This window comes from Sciurus vulgaris (genome assembly GCF_902686455.1).
Source record: "Sciurus vulgaris genome assembly, chromosome: 7".
Taxonomy (NCBI): Eukaryota; Metazoa; Chordata; class Mammalia; order Rodentia; family Sciuridae; genus Sciurus; species Sciurus vulgaris.
Window position 1 is genome coordinate 88,803,620 of NC_136467.1, and position 18,387 is coordinate 88,822,006.

General features: G+C 43.1%; 2 protein-coding genes across 2 annotated transcripts; one reads left to right on the forward strand and one right to left on the reverse strand.

The window, feature by feature from the left end:
- Window positions 1–10,057: 10,057 nt before the first annotated feature.
- Window positions 10,058–11,058, forward strand: OOEP (oocyte expressed protein; the record flags this gene model as incomplete). The annotated part of the gene is made up of 3 exons (XM_079149205.1): window positions 10,058–10,247; window positions 10,448–10,630; window positions 10,958–11,058. The coding sequence occupies 3 exons, from the start codon at window positions 10,058–10,060 to the stop codon at window positions 11,056–11,058; spliced, it is 474 nt and encodes a 157-aa protein (XP_079005331.1).
- A 4,445-nt stretch (window positions 11,059–15,503) lies between these two features.
- KHDC3L (KH domain containing 3 like, subcortical maternal complex member) lies at window positions 15,504–16,457 on the reverse strand (the record flags this gene model as incomplete). Its single annotated transcript, XM_079149206.1, has 3 exons — window positions 15,504–15,658; window positions 15,910–16,089; window positions 16,289–16,457. 3 exons carry the CDS (start codon window positions 16,455–16,457, stop codon window positions 15,504–15,506), a joined length of 504 nt encoding a protein of 167 aa, XP_079005332.1.
- Window positions 16,458–18,387: the final 1,930 nt, after the last annotated feature.

Here is an 18,387-nt window from a genome sequence, read left to right on the forward strand (position 1 = left end):
CGTGTTCATCACCTCCTCTGCTCACCAAAACCCATTTCGTTCAGTCTCGTTTCCAGGCAGAACACCATCTGCAATTTTCCTGGGTTTCTGGGTCGACGAGCAGGAGTGAATTAAAATCAGACTCTAAGGCCTGAAACCTCAAACCAAAGACCAGCTGGCTGAAGTCCTGAAAAACAGCAGGCGATCTAAAGTCTGCAGCCTCAAAAGTCCCGCCCCCGGTCGCTCATTGGCCTGCAGGCGAGGCGGGGCCGCCCAATCCGCACAGCTGGAAGTTGCCCACAGCGGCCGCTCTGGGCTCACCCTGCGCAGGTCCGAGTGCGCGAGTGAAGCGTTCCTGGAGAAGGTCGGTCTTCTCCGTGAAGTCTTCTTCGATCAGGGAGCTTCCTATCTGAAGTCCGGCCGCAGACTTTCAAGGAGCCAGTAATGCACCCCAGGGTTTACGAAGGGCTTCCACACCCCCAGTAGTTCGGTCCTGACTAGCGCTGGGTGGAGCGGTTCCTGCAGGCTCGGAAGGCTGCATGAGACTCCGTCTTGCGCGGCAAGCAGCGGTTCACAGAACCCGGGGGGTTGGAGAGGGTAGAATGGGCTGCACGCAAGGCGCTCTGTTTCCTTGGACTTTCCAGCACATACAACGCGGATTCTCTAGCTCCCGGAACCCTGTGTTTCTCTTCCTCCGGTATCCTGCTCCCCACAATCACAACCTAGTCCTTGCTCCACTCTCTTGCCAGGTCTTTTCCGCGCCGTGGAGTCCTGGGTCGCAGAGTATTACCGAATACTCACACAAAACTGAGGTCATGCTGTTCCAATTTGTAACTTGCTCTTTTCATATACAGTTGATCAACGATAATTGAGGCAGCGTTTTCGTCTTCGAGCCCGACAGCCAGCGAGCAGATCCTCTGCGCCCGCAGGGACTCCATCCCACGCTGTGGCGGGTTCCCAGGGTTTCTCCGGCCGGGACTGGTGGGCCTCTTGCACCAGCTATTTTTGTCCTTGTTGAGATCTGAAGGGGTACTTAGGTTACATACCTCTTTGGCTATGATGCCTACTTCACCTCCACTCTTTGGCAACAAAGACATACAGCAGCCCCCACTGATCCCACATATAGCCCCATGTAGGTGAACTTCCCTCATTACTCTGCAATTTGGAAAGAATTCCTCTGTGGGAAAAACACCTTTCTAGCCCCACAACAAACTCCCAGCCAACCACCTCCTAGCCTCCTATTGAGGTAAAAATGCCTTTACTGGGATAATTATCTTCCACCCTGCCAATCAACCCTGCTGGCTATGGTCACCTTTATGGCTATGCCTAGGTCCCCCTTTCTTCTGCTGTGTTCAGTTCTGCCTTGACCATACCCCCACCTAAACCACAAAATGAGGGAAGTGGGTACCTAGGATTTCAGAGTGCATACTCCACCTGGTGACCCTCTCCAAATAACCTCCTCATTGTGTGTGTGGGAGATGGTTCTGTGGAGATAGAAATAAGCAATAAATGTTAATATCTAAAAAAAGTTCTTTGGAGTCAACCCAGTCTATCATTTATTATTATTATTAATGTTGGTACTGGGAATTGAACCCAGAGGTATTTTACCACTGAGCCATATCTCCAGTTCTTTCTTTCTTTCTTTTTTCTTTTTTTTTATGTTGAGACGGTCTCATTGAGTTGCTTAGGGCCTCACTAAATTGCTGAGGCTGGCTTCAAACTTGCTATACTCCTGCCTCAGCCTCTAGAGCCCCTGGGATTACAGGCCTGCACCACCACAACCAGCCCAGTTCTTTTTATTTTTTTATTTTTGGTACTTGGGATTGAACTTAGGGCATTTTACCACTGAGCTATATCCCTAGTTCTTTTATTTTTTGAGACAGGGTCTTGCTAAATTTTTGAAGCTAGTCTCAAACTTGCAGTTGCAGTCCTCTTGCCTCTGCCTCCTGCATGGCTGGGATTATAGGCAGGTCCCACCACACTCAGTCAAATTATTCTTTTTAAAAAGCATGTGTATTTAAAAAGCTGTGAGGCCAGGCATGGTGGCACATGCCTGTAATCTCAGACACTTGGGAGGCTAAGGCAGGAGGATCTCAAGTTCCAGGTCAGCCTGAACTAAAAAATCATGATTGGTGAAGAGCACCCTCCAGGAGCAGCTTGTCAGGAACCTCAAGATACTGCCAGGTATGTGGGATTGATAAAAGGTTTCTAAATCATTAATTCTAAAAAGCAAGTTGGGAGGAGTGAGATGCTGAATTTGCACTGGAACCTGTAGAGTTTTAATGTCTTAGGGACCTCCTACTTGGTCAATTTGGTAGTACCTGGAAAAAGGTTGTGACTGGAGATGAGGGTTCATGAATAATTTGTTATATGTGATATGCCACATTTTGCTGTTGATAAGATGATTAAAGAGTAAGTGTAGAGAGGAGGATGAGAACTAGAGGCACTTCAGAACTCTAAACTTAAAAGAAAAGCAATGAAGTCAAAACTGGTGATAAAGGAGAACAAAAGGAGGGATCCTCAGAAACCAAGGAAGGAAAGAGAATCTGGTAACAAAAACATGAAGCAGAATTCAGACAGTGTAAGAATGTAATTTAGTTTTAAAGTAATTGGATAGCCATGTGTGGTGGTACATGCCTGTAATCCCAGATGCTTGGGATGCTGAGGCAGGAGGATTACAAGTTCAAATCCAGCTTCAGCAACTTAGTGAGGCCCTAAGCAACTTTAGCAAGACCCTGTCTCAGAAGAAAAAATAAAAAGGGCTGGGCATGTGGCTCAATGATTAAGCCCCAGTAACAAAAAAATTAAATTAAATTAAAAAATTTGATTCTCAGTTTCTGAATAATGTCATTGTGACTTGTAATGTAGTTTCTTATAATTTTGTTTCAGGTGAAATCAAACAGATCAAAAAAAATTTTTTTTCTATACTGTAGATTGAACCTACCTAGGGTGCTACCACTGACTTACATCCCAATTACTGGTGTGTAATGCAGTTACCTCGTTGGCATAGCTCTGGCCTGAAGCACCTTGCCTTCCTGAGTACCTGGGATTATACAAGCATGTTTCCTTTACTTTTTCTTCTTCTTCTTCTTTTCTTTTCTTTCTTTCTTTCTTTTTTTTTTTTTTAAGATTTTATGTCATATTGAAGTTGCTTGTTTTACTTTTTAATTTGTGGAAGGTACTTTTTAAAAACTGTCAAATTCATCAATGCTTTCATTAATAGTCTGTATTTGTGTCTGAAGAAATCTTTCTTGGGCTAGGGATGATACTCAGTGGTAGGATTTAGTATGTGCAAGGCCCTGGGTTTGACCTCTTCATCATAAATTAACAAGGCTGGAAATGTAGCTCAGTAGTAAAGCATTTGTCTAATATGTGCTAGGCCCGGGGTTCTAACCCAGTACTGGGGAGGGGAAGGAAAAATGAGAACAATCTAGAAGATTCAACATAACAATCAACTAACAGATTTTAGAAAATAAGAACAGAGAAAATGTTGGAAGAAGAAATTATAAGCAGATAATTCAAGAAATTTTCCAGAGTTGAAAAGGACCTGTGTTTTCAGATGAAGAAGTCATACAAATTGCTGAGCCTAGAAGATAAAAGAAAATTATAATGACAATTTGGATGCTAAAGGACAAAGAAAAAATCCAAAGCACAGAGACAGAACAAGAAAATGACACATGGAAAGAAATAGGAAACTCTTCTGTATGATGCTATGTAATGGTGGATACATTTGTCAAAATCTGTAAAATATACAGCACAAGAATGTACCCTGAGGCAAAACTGTGAACTTGAGTAGTGATGTATCTACATAGGTTTATTGACTATATTAAGAAATATATCAGGGATTGGATTGTGGCTCAGTGGTGCTTGCCCAGCACATGTAAGGCTCTGGGTTTGATCCTCAGCACCACATAAAAATAAATAAATAAAATAAAGTGGTTGTGTCCATCTACAACTAAAGAAAAACATTTTTTTAGTAAAAAGTAGTGTGCCACTCTCAAAAAAGAAAAAAAAAAAAAAGTATGTCACTCTGGTGCAAGCTATGGGTGTGTGGAGACCAGAAGTATGTAGGAATTCTTTGTACTTTCTGATCCAATTGTGACAGGAGCCTAGAACTGTTAAAATAGTCTTTAGCCTAGTGTGGTGGTACATGCCTGTAATCCCAGCAATTTGGGAGACTGAGGCAGGAGGATTGAAAGTTTGAGGCCAGACTGAGCAATTTAGTAAGACAGTCTCAAAAAATAAAAAGGACTGGGGATGTAGCTCAGTGCTAGAGTCGCCCTGTGTTCAGTCCCCATTTGGGAGGTGAAGCAGGTACAGGAGAGAGAAGGACAAGGGATGCAGCTCAGTGGTAGAGCACTTGACAGCAAGCAATACAGTTTTAAAAATATATTCTGGAGGAAAATTTTTTAAAACTCAAGATTATATAACCCAGCCAAACTATTTCACAGAGTCTTTAAAACATTTTAGACATCCAAGGTGTCAATACACTTACCTCTCATGATCAGAAAAATGTATTCCTTTGAAATAAGTAAATTGATGAAAGATTTGGTACAGAATCAATGCAATTCAGTTTCTGAAAGGAGTCACAGTGAGACTCAGGCTCCCTAGCTAGTTAGGTTCTCCCAAGTATTTACATTCCTAGCTTTTCTATCTTCATTTCTAGGCCTCTTTATTTGGAACCTGGTACAGTGATCCTCTTGAGGAGCTTCTGCTGAGATCTCCTCATGAAGGTACACAGAGAGGAGGAGAAAGAGGAAACCTTGAAGACATTTTCACCCTCTTTGCATCCAGTATTTTGTTTTTTAAAATTTTATTCATTCTTTTTAGATATACATGATAGAATCCATTTTTGATATGATTATGCCTTATTCTAATTAGGACCCCTGTCTTATATATGTACACAATGGTGAGATTCACTGTGGTGTATTCATATATTTACATAGGAAAGTTATGTCAGATTCATTCTTTTCTCTTTCCTTTTCCTATCCCCTTTCCTTTCCCTTCATTCCCATTTGTCTAATCCACTGAACTTCTATCCATCCCCTGCTCCATTGTGGGTTAGCTTCCACATATCAGAGAAAACATTTGCCCTTTTGGTTTTGGGGGATTGGCTTATTTCATTTAGCATGATAGTCTCCAGATCTCTCCATTTATAGGCAAATGTCATAAAGTCATTTTTCTTTATGACTGAGTAATATTTCATTGTGTATATATAACATTCATCTGGTGAAGGGCACCTAGGTTGACTCCGTAGCTTAGTTATTGAGAATTACACTGCTATAAATGTTGATGTAACTGAGTCACTGTAGTATTTTCATACTCCTAGCCTCCCTTCCCTTCCCTAATCAGTGTACGTAAAATCACTCTTACTTGTGAAACACCTTCCATGCCCAACGTGGTCCACCTGAAACTTCACCTGTGGTTTCTTTTAGCCTCTTGCTTATTATCATTGCAATAAATGATTAAAGGTTGACACTTTCCTTTTTGGCTTGTTGCTTTATTATTATTATTATTTTTATGGTGGTAGGAATCAAACTCAGGTCCTTGGACATGCTGGGCAAGTGCTCTACCACAGAACTGCATGCCCAGCCCCCCCCCCTTAAAAAAATTTTTTTTTGTTTTTAGTTGCAATACCTTTATTTTATTTATTTATGTGGTGCTGAGGATCAAACCCAGTGCCTCATGCATGCAAAGCAAGGACTCTACCACTGAGCTACAACCCCAGCACCCCAGCCCTTTTAAATTTTTATTTTATATTTTGAGACAGGCTTAATGAGGTTGGCCTCCAACATGGGGTCCTCTTGCTTCAGTGTCCTGAATTACTATAATCACAGGTGTGCACCACTGCAGTGATTATTTTCTTTCTTTTCCTTTTTTAAATGGTAGTGGAATTGAACCCAAGGGTGCTTACCACCCCCAGCTCTTTCTGTTTTTATTTTGAAGTAGGGTCTTCCTAAATTGTCCAGGTTGGCCTCATAATCTGATCCTATTACCTCAGTTTCCCAAGTAGCTGGAATTACAGATGTGGGCCATCATACCTGGCTCAACTATTTTATTTTAGCCATTTTTTCTTATATTAGCATTTTTTCTAACAATCTGAATATATTTTGATATTATGTGGTGTAAAAAGATATTATGTTTTCATTATGCTTTATATCCTTTTTCATTATACAAAGATTTCATTTTAGAAGTTAAAGATTAGATCAAGAAGTGATATATTGATGATTAAAAGTGCCTCAATGAGAAATTACAAAAGCAATTTATTCACATATTCTGTTGCTGAACCCAAAGCCCTTCAGGTTGGTTCTTCCAGGGCTAAGCAGAGGAAATGAAAGCACATTTGTGCAGGAAATCTTAGTAGTTTTTTGTTTTGTTTTGGTTTTGATAGGGTACAAAAAGTTTAAATAATAAGTATTCAGTCCCGCAGCTAGAAAATGAAGGAGTCAATATTTAAATATCCTCCATTTCCAAGATCAAAGCAGGACACCTGGGAGGTAACAGAATGACAAAATTGACTGTTAAATGCTAAAAACATGCTGCAGTTTCTGTTTAAATGCTAAAATCATCTTAATTTTGTTGGAGGCCAGCATGGGAACCAGTAAATAAAATTCAGGACTTTCCCGGTGTAGGAAACAATAAAACTGGGACCCCAAAGATCTATACTCCAAAATAAAAGTAAATCAGAGACAAACTGCCATTAAGATGAAAGTGGCAAAGAAATTTGTCTTTCTCAAATTTTTTGACATTATAGTAATTAGCTTGTGGCTAACTCAAGCAACACATGGGACTCTGAAAATAGTTAAGTAGATAATTAAAAAAAAATTTTTTTTGAGGTACTAGAAATTGAACTGAAGGGTGTTGTACCACTGAGCTACATCTCTGGCCCATTTTATTTTTATTTTGAGACAGGGTCTTGATAAATTGCTGAGTCTGGCCTCCAATTTTCAGTCCTCAAAGAGATAATTTGAAGTAGCTTTAGGTTGAATGCATTCTCAGGAGAAAAGCTCAAATAAAAAATTACTAATTTACCAGGTGCAGTGGCATATGCCTATAATCCCAGTGAGGCTGAAGGCTGAGACAGAAAGATTGAAAGTTCAAGGCCAGTGTGAGCAATTTAACAAGACTCTGTTCCAAAATAAAAAGGATTAGAGATGTAACTCAGTTCTAAAGGACCCTAGGGTTCAATCCCAAGTACCAAATAAAAAGTACCCATTTATTTATTTATTTATTTATTTATTTATTTATTTATTTATCTATCTATTTATTTAATGGAGGGGCAGTAACACTATATTTGCCAACATTTTCTATCCTGTTTTTACTTTTTTTAAAGAAACTTTTATTTAAAAATAACAATTTATGAAAAGATAAAATTATATCTTACCTCATCCCTAATTTAAAAGAATTAACCCCAGAGCTGGGACGTAGTTCAGTGGTAGAGCACGTGCTTAGCTCTGTGTCAGGCCTTAGGTTTAATGATTCTATAACACCATTAAAAATAAATAAAAACAAGATTGTTTGAGGATTTAAGTGTTAAGACAGAAATTTCAATATTCTTAGTAGAAAGTAGAGGGACTCTCTTTATAGGACAAGGAAGGACCGACCCCCTCCCCCAATTTCTCTCTCTCTTCTTTGAAATGGGGTATTGCTATGTTATCCAGGTTAGCCTGGAACTCAGGACCTCTGTTTCAGCCTCCAGAACAGTCAGGGTTCCAGGCATGCACCATCTAAACCTGGCAAAAACACAAAAGATCGCTTAAAGATGAAAAGACGATTTATATTGGAAAAAGAAATTTATAATACACATTGTTAGCACAAGAAGACTGGGCAGGATGCAAACTTCACAAATTATCTCAGCTGTTTATGCAGGAACAAAGCTTCACACAAGAACAGGGGATGTGGGAATGAAATGGGGGGTGGACCCACTTTTGTGGTGGAAAATGAGTCACTGAACAAAGAAAGGGACCGGGTTTATGTAAGTTATTTTGAGAAGTGGCCTAGTGGGCATATCAGTTTTCTTGGGCACTCAGGAATTTGAACTTTCTGGGTGGAGGGGGGTCTGTGGGCAGTGTCTGGAGAGGATTTACTTGAAAGGAATAAATGCTTCCTAGAGACTTTAGGGTTGATAAAACCCTCCTCCCGTCTGCAGCCTACACCTGGAAAACACTCGTCTGGGAGGATGAAGGCTGTTAGTGCATGGCCTTCTCTTTCATTCCCTTTTTCCAGGCTACATTATCTTGGGGATTTTTTTTATTTTCCACATCTATTATACATAATTGAAAAAGGAGTAGTAAGAGCTTGAGGAAGATTATGTATGAGAACTTTCACATGTTACTTTTTATCCTCATGACTTTTTATAATACCTATTATGTTTATTTTCAGAATTGGATAGCCACTAAACTGAGATTCAGTCTGTCTCTCTCAACTTGTGTGGGTGTGTGTACTTGTACTGGGGATACCAGGGATTAATCCCAGGGATGCTTAACCACTGAGACCATCCCCAGTCTTTTCTACTTTTTATTTTGAAACCTGGTCTCATTAAATTGCTTTAGGGCCTTAAATTGTAGAGGCTGGCTTTGAACTTTTGCTCCTTCTGCCTCAGCCTTCCAAAGCAATACTATTTCAGAGAAGAGAACTGAGGCAAAGGTGGGAAAATGTCCACATCTGTGAAATTGAAGGGTACATGGGTGTGTCACATGATTTTTTTGAATTTGTGAAATCTTTTATGATTTAAAATTAAAATTAAGAACACTGGGAGAAAATGTTTACTGACATGTTTACTTAGGATAGTGGAAATAAATGAAATTTTTCTAACTTGCTATGTGTTGTATAATGACCACCTCTGACGTTGTGTGTTGTGTTGAAAACATGACATAATGGTTTGAAATATTCTGATATTCTCTCTGGCATTCAAATCAGTGTAATAAAATTATTACTGGTGAGTAGGATTTGAATTAAGAGATTCCTCAGCCTTGAGTCTGGGTCTTCTCAATTAAACCTGAGGTGGCTAATGACAAAGCAAAGAGTGCCTCCTTTGGGTTTTTTTCACTGATGAGAGAAGTATGCACAGTAAGGTCCAACTACGACCTTGAATCCACTCCCTAGAGAAATGACTGGCATCTGGGCCCTGCTTTTTTGTAACAACCCAAAGGGAACTTTCCAAGTGTATAAAGCATGTGACTCATTTGCATAGTGACTGAAACCATCTTTCAGAGAAACTCCCTGTGTAACACACAGAATTATTATTAGTTTCAATAGGGTTGAATGACCAACATTGGTATTGACAGAAAGGAGGGAATGATTTCACACTGGAGAAGTAGCAAGGATTAAGAGGAGAATGTCTCCCTGTCAGAACTTTCCTAAGCTGCTAAATATAATTTTATTTGCACCACACTTGATGACAATTAAGATCAAATATTAGCTTTGAAGTACTGTTTAACCAACCGGAAATGTTCATTTTAATTGCTTGTAAAGGGAATGATAATTGTGAATATTTGCAATGAGAGAGTGGCTAGCCTATAAACTGCAGCCAACACCACAGTAACATTTCTAAATGTAAATTCAAAGAGGGTTGAAAACTTAAATGTTCAAGTGGGGAAAAAAATCTGAAATGGCAGCCATGTGGGCAGTCAGAACATAACAGAGTAGGGCTGAGAGTATCTACAGATTTGAGAACCTGCCCTGGGTCTGATCTACGTACTTATGCTTGGAAGTTCATATGCAAACCTTAACCTAGGCACAGAAAGTTCAAGGTTGATTCAGGATCAACAAGGTCATCAAATCAAATTCACAGTTAATGGGTCACGAGTCTTTGAAACTACCTGACACATTCCAAGACGAAAATGAGGACCCCAGGGGCGTCTGAGATCAGAACCCAGTTCAAGTCAAAAGTAGCTGGCTGTCTCAGGCAACGCAGGAAGACCGGCGTCCATTGGGCCTGCGCTTCCCGAGGGCGCCCGCAGCCGCCGGAAGGGCGGGGTGTCCGGCATTGTAAAAGGGAGCCGGTTGCGGGAGCCTGGGTCTGGAGGCAGCCAGAGAGAGCCATTTGGAGCACGCTGTTTGGGTTGCCGGTTCCATCATGGTGGGCCAGGCTGGTGCTGCTGAAGCCGCTGGGGCCACAGGGACGTCGGCCCACTCACTGGAGAAGCTGTTCGGGTTACCCCTTCCGCCACCACGGATTCGCGTCCGGCCCTGGTGGTTTCCTGCGCAGGAACTGAGCGACCCTTTGGTGTTTTACCTGGACGCCTGGGTAGTGGACTCGATGTTTGGTGAGCCACCCTGACCCGGGTATGCTCGGGCTCTCCCCCTCCAGTGTGGGAGAGGCTCCCCAGAGACTCCCCAGAGCCTGTTTCTCAAATTCGCAGGCCACGGGAGTTGCTGTGATGGTCAGTCTTCTGTTCGTCCTTTCCCCCAGCCAACAGCCCCTCGAAAGCTAGCTCCTCCTGAGGGTCTCTCCTTACCTGTTTAGGTAAAGACCGATATATACTCTCGGAAATAGAGTGGATGAGCCAAGCCTTGCTGAGGGTGGACACAACGGACACTGGAAACTTGGTCGAAATCACCGTGTTTGGGCATCCCCGCGTAAAGAATCGGGTGAAGAGCATTCTCCTGAGCCTGGCAACGTGGTACCGAGAACTTCGTGACCAAAGAGGTGAGGGTCCTTGTGAACCTATATGTGGAGGAAGTACAGGTGGTCCCTCTGGCCTTATGGCTTCTTCTGTCTCTTTTCTCACAACTTCTTGCAGTTTCTTAACCCCAGGAAGCTGCAGAGCCCCTGAGGATCCCTTTAGCGAAGGATTCTTGGGAAAGAAAGCGGAGATCCCATGCATTCAGGGCCATCATTGCCCAAGTCAGCCTTAGCTGGGGCATATCCCAATCGCTAGATCGCAGCTTCATAATCTCCCCCCTCCTCCCCAATCACGGAGTAATAGTTCAAACATTTTTCCTTGTGGATGGTTGTCAGTTGCTTGCCTTTCAGCTAAGAAGATAAAACACCTTGAGGAGTTCTTGAAGGCTCGTGCCTCATGTCCAGACGCTCTCCAGCATCCAGTTCAACACAATCAAGATTGCAATAATTAAATCAAGAGGAAAAATCTGCTTTTGCTAAAGAGATGGAAGAGAAGTATTCTTAAATCTCTGCATTACTTTCCCCCTGTCTTTGAATAGTGGTTTATTTTGTTGCAAATGTGTTTGTAGAACGATTCTAATTTTTGTCTGGAATAAAGTCTTTTGTTCACAGGAAATAAAGCAAATTTAGGAAATACTGAGTTTTCATGACTTGATGTGAAGTGTGGGTAGAAAGCTGATAATAATTTTGGACCTTTCCTCTTCCTCTCACCCTTTTATGGTCTTAGAGTTGAGTCCTCAACTGATTTGACAGATTTCACAAATGGTATTTCAGTAGTATTTTTGTACTGAAGATTTAACCCAGGGGCACTTCACTAGTAAGTCACATCCCCACTCCTTTTTGAGACAGGCTCTCCCTAAGTTGCTGAGGCTGGCCTCCGACTTGCAATTCTCCTGCCTCTCTTGAGTACCTGGGAATACAGGTGTACACCAGAGGGTGTACCACCGATTCCCGTTTTTTGTTTTAAACACAATTGCTTCTCAAACTTATTTGGTGCACATTTTTTTTGTATGTGAATATTGTACAGAATGACTTTCTGGTTCTCAAACTTTAAGGCAAATTGGCAATCGCCTTGAGCTTGTTAACAATTTTCCTAGGCCAGGAGGGATTGATTACAGTGGGCGGGGCTCATTAATTTACAATTCTAACACGTTCGCAAGTACACCTAGGAGCCCTGTTTGAGGTACTCTCAAACTGCAGTTTGTCTCCCGCGGAGCACCGGGTGTGCGTTCTCTTGGAACCAGTCTCTTGCGCACAGGTGGCGTTCAAACGCACACTTTAATGTGTTGGTTGAGATTACCCACAGAAAATTCAGCGTCCTAGGCCCGTTGTACTCAAGGATGTTCTGTTTGAGTCGCCTGTAGGTTTTCTGTGATGCCACATAAGTGTTTGGGGCGGGTTGTTTTTCCATTACCCATTACACTGCAACGACCAGTCTGTTCCAGACATCTCCCGTGGCACCCCATACTTTCCAGAAGCGGAGTTGTTAGAAGGTGGCAAGAAGGCCGGGGTTGTGGCTCAGTGGTAGATCGTTTGCCTAGCATGCATGAGGCACTGTGTTCAATCTTTAGCACCCCGTAAGAAGAAAAAAAGGTGGTATATCCATCTACAACTAAAAAATCTTTTTAAAAAAGTGCCAAGAGATCTATAGTTTCAAATTTGGCTTCTGTTTGACCCGTGCGAGTCTTCTCCACCCCCCTCACTCCTTGGTAATAAGGAATTACAGATTTGCCACTGGCTAAAAAAGCCTTGTTTTGATCAAGAGTGGAGTTGAGCTCTTGCAGTGGCACACCAGGAATCCCAGCAACTCGAGACTGAGGCAGGATGATTACAAGTTGTCTCATAATTTAGTGAGACCCTCTCTCAAGATAAACAAGAGAATTAGCTCGGTGGTAAAGCACTCCTGGGTTCAAACATCAGTACTTAAAAAATATATATATATAAAAGGTTTCTTCCAGATTTGTCTGGGTCATTGAGTTCCTTGAAGTCCCAGCACTTAACAAGCAAAGGCCTACCTTTTCCTAACCTGTAGGCAGTGGGTATAGGAACTTCCTCTTCTCTTTCCATAGTCCTAGTGGGAGGATTTCGTGTTTATTACCTTGATTTTTCACTTAGAGGTAGCCAGATTCTTTCGCACCACAGGCCCAACTACTACTACCCTCCAGTGGATGAACAGTTTTCTGGCTATGGAGTGGGGACCGACGTGGGAGGTTTCTTCCTCCACCCAGGCAGGGCTGGACTGATCCTTTCCCACTGAAACTAGTTGTTGCTGTGCACTCCCACCCCATCCCCCAACTGAGAGACTCCAAGAGTCAGGAAGGGCTGCGGATGCCTGTGCCTTTGGGAGAAGATCTTGCACCATTTATTATGAGACAATAAACTAGGCCTGGTTCCAATAGCTATGAAGTGCCCACCACCCCTTCTCCTACAGTGACCCCACTCCTTCAGGATCAGGAAAAGTACTGGGAATGTAACTCAGTGGCTAAGTGCCACTGAGTTCAATCCCTGGTTTCCAAAAGGTGATAGGTGGTACACGGCTGTAATCCCAGTGACTGGGGAGGCTGAGACAGGAGGAGGAGGATGGGTTCAAAGCCAGCCTCAGCAAAAGTGAGGCACTAAGCAACTCAGTAAGACTCTGTCTCTAAATAAAACACAAACTATTAGGGTTGGGGATGTGGCTCAGTGCTGGAGTCCAATCCCTAGCACTCCCCCTCACCTGCCAAGTGATGTTTTGTAAGGAAGTGAGTTTGGGAGGGGGAAGCAGCTCTGGAGATTTTAATCTGAGTAGAAACTCTTTTTGGCAGTACTGGGGCTTGAATCCAGGGGCATTTTTTCTATTTTTTTTTTTTTTTTCCCCTGGTACCAGGGATTGACCCCAGGAATGATTAACCACTGAGCCACATCTCCAGCCCTTTTTTTAAATATTTTATTTTGATACAGGGTCTCACTAAGTTGCTGAGGCTGGCTTTGAACTTGTGATCCTCCTGATTCAGCCTCTGGAGCTGCTGGTACAGGTGGGCACCACTGTGCCCAGCTACTTCTTTCATTTTTTTTGAGACAGGGGCTTGTTAAAGATGCTGGGGGTCTTGCCCTCAGCCCACCAAATGTTTTGTGCTTTGGCAAGGTTTGTAGTAAGAAAAATAGTTTTTTAAAAAACTTACCTATATGCACTAAAATTTGTTTTTTCAAACATGTAAGCATGATATCATTTAAGTTCTACATATTTTCCCCTTGGCTCTGCCCACCTCCACTCAAAGATGTTTAATGTAGTACCATAGTTTTAAATTTAGCTATGAAGGTCAGCTATCAAAGCCAAATTTGTTTTGGTACAGGGAATTTAACCCAGGGGTGATTTACCACTGAGCTACATTCTCTCAGCCCTTTTTTTTTTTTTTTTTTTTTAAATTTGAGACAGGGCGCTGCTAAATTGTTGAGGCTGGCCTGGAACTTGAAATCCTCCTGCCTCAGCCTCCAGAGTCACTGGGATTACAGGCGTTCATCAGTGTGCCAGCCAAACTTGTTCTTAAAGATTAGATTCCCTCTGCCTTCTGCTGGGGATCTAACCCAGGGTCCTTGGCATGCTAGGCAGGTGCTTTACCAGTGAGCTACATCTGTAACCCAGAAGAGTTTGAAAAAAATCTTATATCATTCTGGGGGCATTCATTTGCAGATAGGACTAGATCAGAGTAGAAATTAACCAGGTTCTTCAAAGCACGCATTTATATGTGATGCTTCATATGCTGTACAGTTTCCTTAAGGGAAGAGGAATGAGTCCCAAAAGGGCCAGGTGGTTGAGGAAATTCTATAAGGAGACCACATCCTCTCGAAAATTCCCTTTCATCTCCATGTTCAACTTTGGCACTGTACCCTCAATCCAGAAAGCCAGTTTGCAGCCACTGTGCTTTGCTTTCCCCTCCTCAGTGACCACCTCCTCCTTGAATGTTTTAAATGAAAATTTTCATATCATGAAGATCACTGTGTGCTATTGTTAGCTTAATCCTAGTATCCTAGGTAAATATAAAGAAAAAAACATCCTGGTATCCTGATTCAAAACTGTTGATGTATAAACTTCCAGTTTAATGCACAGAAGCCAGGACTAGCATCCCTGTACCACTTGGGGCCCTACAACCCTAGAAGAAAGCCAAGGGGGGCTCAGCTACTACTCAAATCTTCTAGTTGCAGAGTTAACCAAGGAGATTAACCTTGCACTGCCTGTTGGCTGGCTCATGTCAAACTTCACGAAAGCTTGGTTGACCCTGACAAGGATTATGGACCTTAGCATTGCCTCCCAGCTCTCTTGCAGTTTCCCTCTCCCTTTGGTCAATTGCCCAAGTTGGGAAGTGTCAGGTGGCAGAGTGGGGATGCACCCAGGTAGGCCTTTTGTATTCAGCTGGGTCACAGTCACTGGATTCCAATTACCCAGGTTTTTAAATCCCAAGTCACTTGGAGTAGAATCACGGTTTGGAGAGGGTTCCCAATAAGGACTGACTCAATGAACAGGGAAGGCCTCTCACCCTTTGCAAAGTCAGATACCCTGGGTTAAGGAGCACAAAGGAAACACCTGACCTCAGCCAGAGACTATTGGCCCTGGGCAGCTAGCAATCCAAGAGGTCCCACCTGCCTCGGGTAGAAAACAGCACACAGTAGAACTTGGTTACGGGAAGAATATATTATTTCCTTTCCTTCTACCTTCCAATTAACAATCCCTAGGGAAATTGAATTCTTTGTTAGAACTTTTTAAATTTATGTAAACATTTAATGCAGGGGGAGGGAAGCGAACAAATCATATCACACCATTATTTCCCCAGCTTTTAGGGTAGAAGGACCATTAGGATTACGACTTCTTCGGAGACTTCCACTTTAACTCCTGGATCTCATTCACTGCTCAGAGATGCCTTCATAATCTGGTAACCGGGTCCTCGGCTGCCTTGGTAGGCGGCTGAGTCCCGGTTTCCTGGACTTCCAGGTCCGGAGGCTGCTGGGTCCCGGTCTCAGGAACCTTGGCTGGAGATCCCTGGGTCCCAGTCTCCTGGGTAGCAGCCTTCTCTGAGCCTGGAAGAAAAGCAGTGTGAAGAGGTTGCACCTGTGTTCCCACACCCTCTCCACAAAAGTATAGTCACTCCTGCTGGCTGCGGTTGTGGGGCCCGAGAGTCCCAGAGCGTTGAGTCAATTTTGGCCTTGCAAAGACAAAACCCTCTCCCCGCCCGACTGAGCGCGAGATTGCAGCGGTGAAACTTCAGGATCCCTCCCAAAGAGAGGGGCTTTGAGGGGGATGGCCCTCCCATTCCCCGGCCCCCCAGTACTTTGCATCCGGAGCTGGCGGAAGTGGTCAGCCAAGTTCATGATCATCTCGGATACGTCCTGTTGGTAATAAGGCCTGCCAAATATCAAGATCTCAGCCTCGCCTTCAGGATTCCACCGATTCACGTGAAGCAGGGTGTGGGTCACACACTCGACGTGCGGAATGTGCTCTCCGTCCAGGCCTGCGCAGGGAGGCCGAGATGGTAGAAGTGACTCACCGGGCTTGGGAGGGGAAGGTGGTGGGCGAAGGAGGCGTGGCGGCAAGAGCTAGGGATCCGGGCCCCTGGAGAGGCTTTCCCCGGACGCGCGCAGACTGTGAGGGGCGTAGGTATAAGTGGCAGAAAGTAGGCTGCATCATCCACCTGTTGCCGGCGCACTCACCGAATATCGCTTCCACCAGCCACGCCTCCAGGTTAACTGCTTTCGGGCATTTTAGGTACTCGGAGTGGAACCAGTTAGGAGGCTGGGTGAGGTTTCCGAAGACCTCAAATAGTTTCCCTTCTTTCTGTTGCAGTTCCACAAGCGTGTGAAACTTCTTCGGTGTGGCCATGCTGCATGAGCTTCGCGGCGGGTAAAAGTGTCCCAGAAGACCCTAAAGCCTCCACCCTATAGCGGGTGGAAGTTGCAGCTCCCCGGAGTCTTATTTCAAGGGCTTTCAGCCGGCCCCTCCCCGCTCGAGCTCTTCTCATTGGATCCCAGGCCTCGCTTCCCAATTGCTGCAACCAGGCCACTTCTCCAGCCCACGCGAAAGCACTGGTGTCTGGGCTTTTCTGGACCCGCCCTCTTCCCTGCGCGCCTTTAGGGAGAGCCGGGCTCTGGACTTGGACATCGGTTGGGAACCCTCTGGAGTCCAATCCGGGACTCAGGAAGGTGAGGACAGTTCCAGTGGGGTAGGAAAGAACCAACATCTAGATAGAGTCTCTTAGGAAAAAACCAACTGATTCTTGTGGGACTAATATTCCTTAAAGGACTAAATTCAGACCTCCACATCCTTCCGAACTTTGACCACTGAGTTCTCTCCTTTGGCCACCACATTTCTAGATTCTTCTATTACCTTTCTGAAACAGCGGAGCACAGGCAAGGGTTACTTACCTTTAATTCAGCCATACACACACCCAGCAACAGATGATTCACGTGGATGGGACACCAGAGAGGGAGCGCTTGAAACGTTTCTGATGCCTCCATTCTCTAAACAACGTGATTTCTCTTTCTTTATTTTTCTGTTCCACTTAAAGAATTGTTTATTAACTGTTATTTGAGAAGATGAAGTTATGATTCTGGTGTCTTAGTAGGGGGGTAATACCCAAACCCAAGGCAAGAGGTCCCTAGAACTGTCAGGCTGCTCCTTGTATTCTGTATGTGAACTCTGTAGTTCAAGGAAGCGTCTGAGAAAATACAGGGATCTAACAGGATCAAAAGTCTTGAAACCTAAGCAGAATATGAATTAAAAGTCAAAAGGCCAGATGTGGTGACCTGTAATCCCAGCTACACAGTGAGGCAGGAGGGTTTCAATTCAAGACAGCAAGTTAGCAAGACCTTGTCTTTAAAAACAAAACAAAACAAAACAATAAAGGATGGAATAATAAACTTCTGTGGGTAGTAGAAGAACAATTAGATGAGTATATAACTGAAACTCAAGGATCTGGTCTCCACAACCATAACCATCCCACCTTGAGATGATGAGACATTGACATACAACTGAAAACTGAAGTTTGAGGTACCATCAGGGTCACCCATAAGAATCGAATTCAACATTCCCATGAAAATCTCTGGTCTGAAATCTATTTCTTATACCACAATGATACAATTGTTCCTTAATTGGCATAAGACGGTACTTACAGTTCTAGGCACGTTATTCTTTTGTGTGTGTGTATTGGGATGTGTAGAGATCTTTCTTTCCTGAAACTTCAGAATAGAGTTGAAATGTTTAAGAGAATAAAACTGTAGTATAACAAATTGTGTTAAATTTTTTAACTGATGGAGACTAATGTATAGTGCAGAAACCAGGGAATAATTGACTGGGAATGGATGTGAAGGAATATACAGAGGAAAAAGAGGTACTAGGAAACTCTTGAGGATGATAGAAATGTGCATTGTTTTGATTACAGTAATTGGTTCACTGGTGTATCTGTATGTGTCAAAAGTAAAGAATCATACATATTTTAATATAATCATTTTATTATACTTAAGTTATTCATCAAAGCGGCTATAGAATTCATTAGAAGTAAAATTTTCCATGCTAAGCACAGTGGTCCATGCCTGTAATCTGAGCAACTCAGGAGGCTGAGACAGGAGGATCTCAAGTTCCGTGCCATCCTCAGTAACTTCCTAAGCAACTTAGTGAGACTGTATCTCAAAATAAAAAAGGACTGAGGATGTAGCTCAGTGGTAAATGTCCCTGGGTTAAATCCCTAGTGCCCCCACCACCCAAAAAAGAAAATTTCCCCTCAAAATTTCATGCTTTGATTCATTTTACCCTA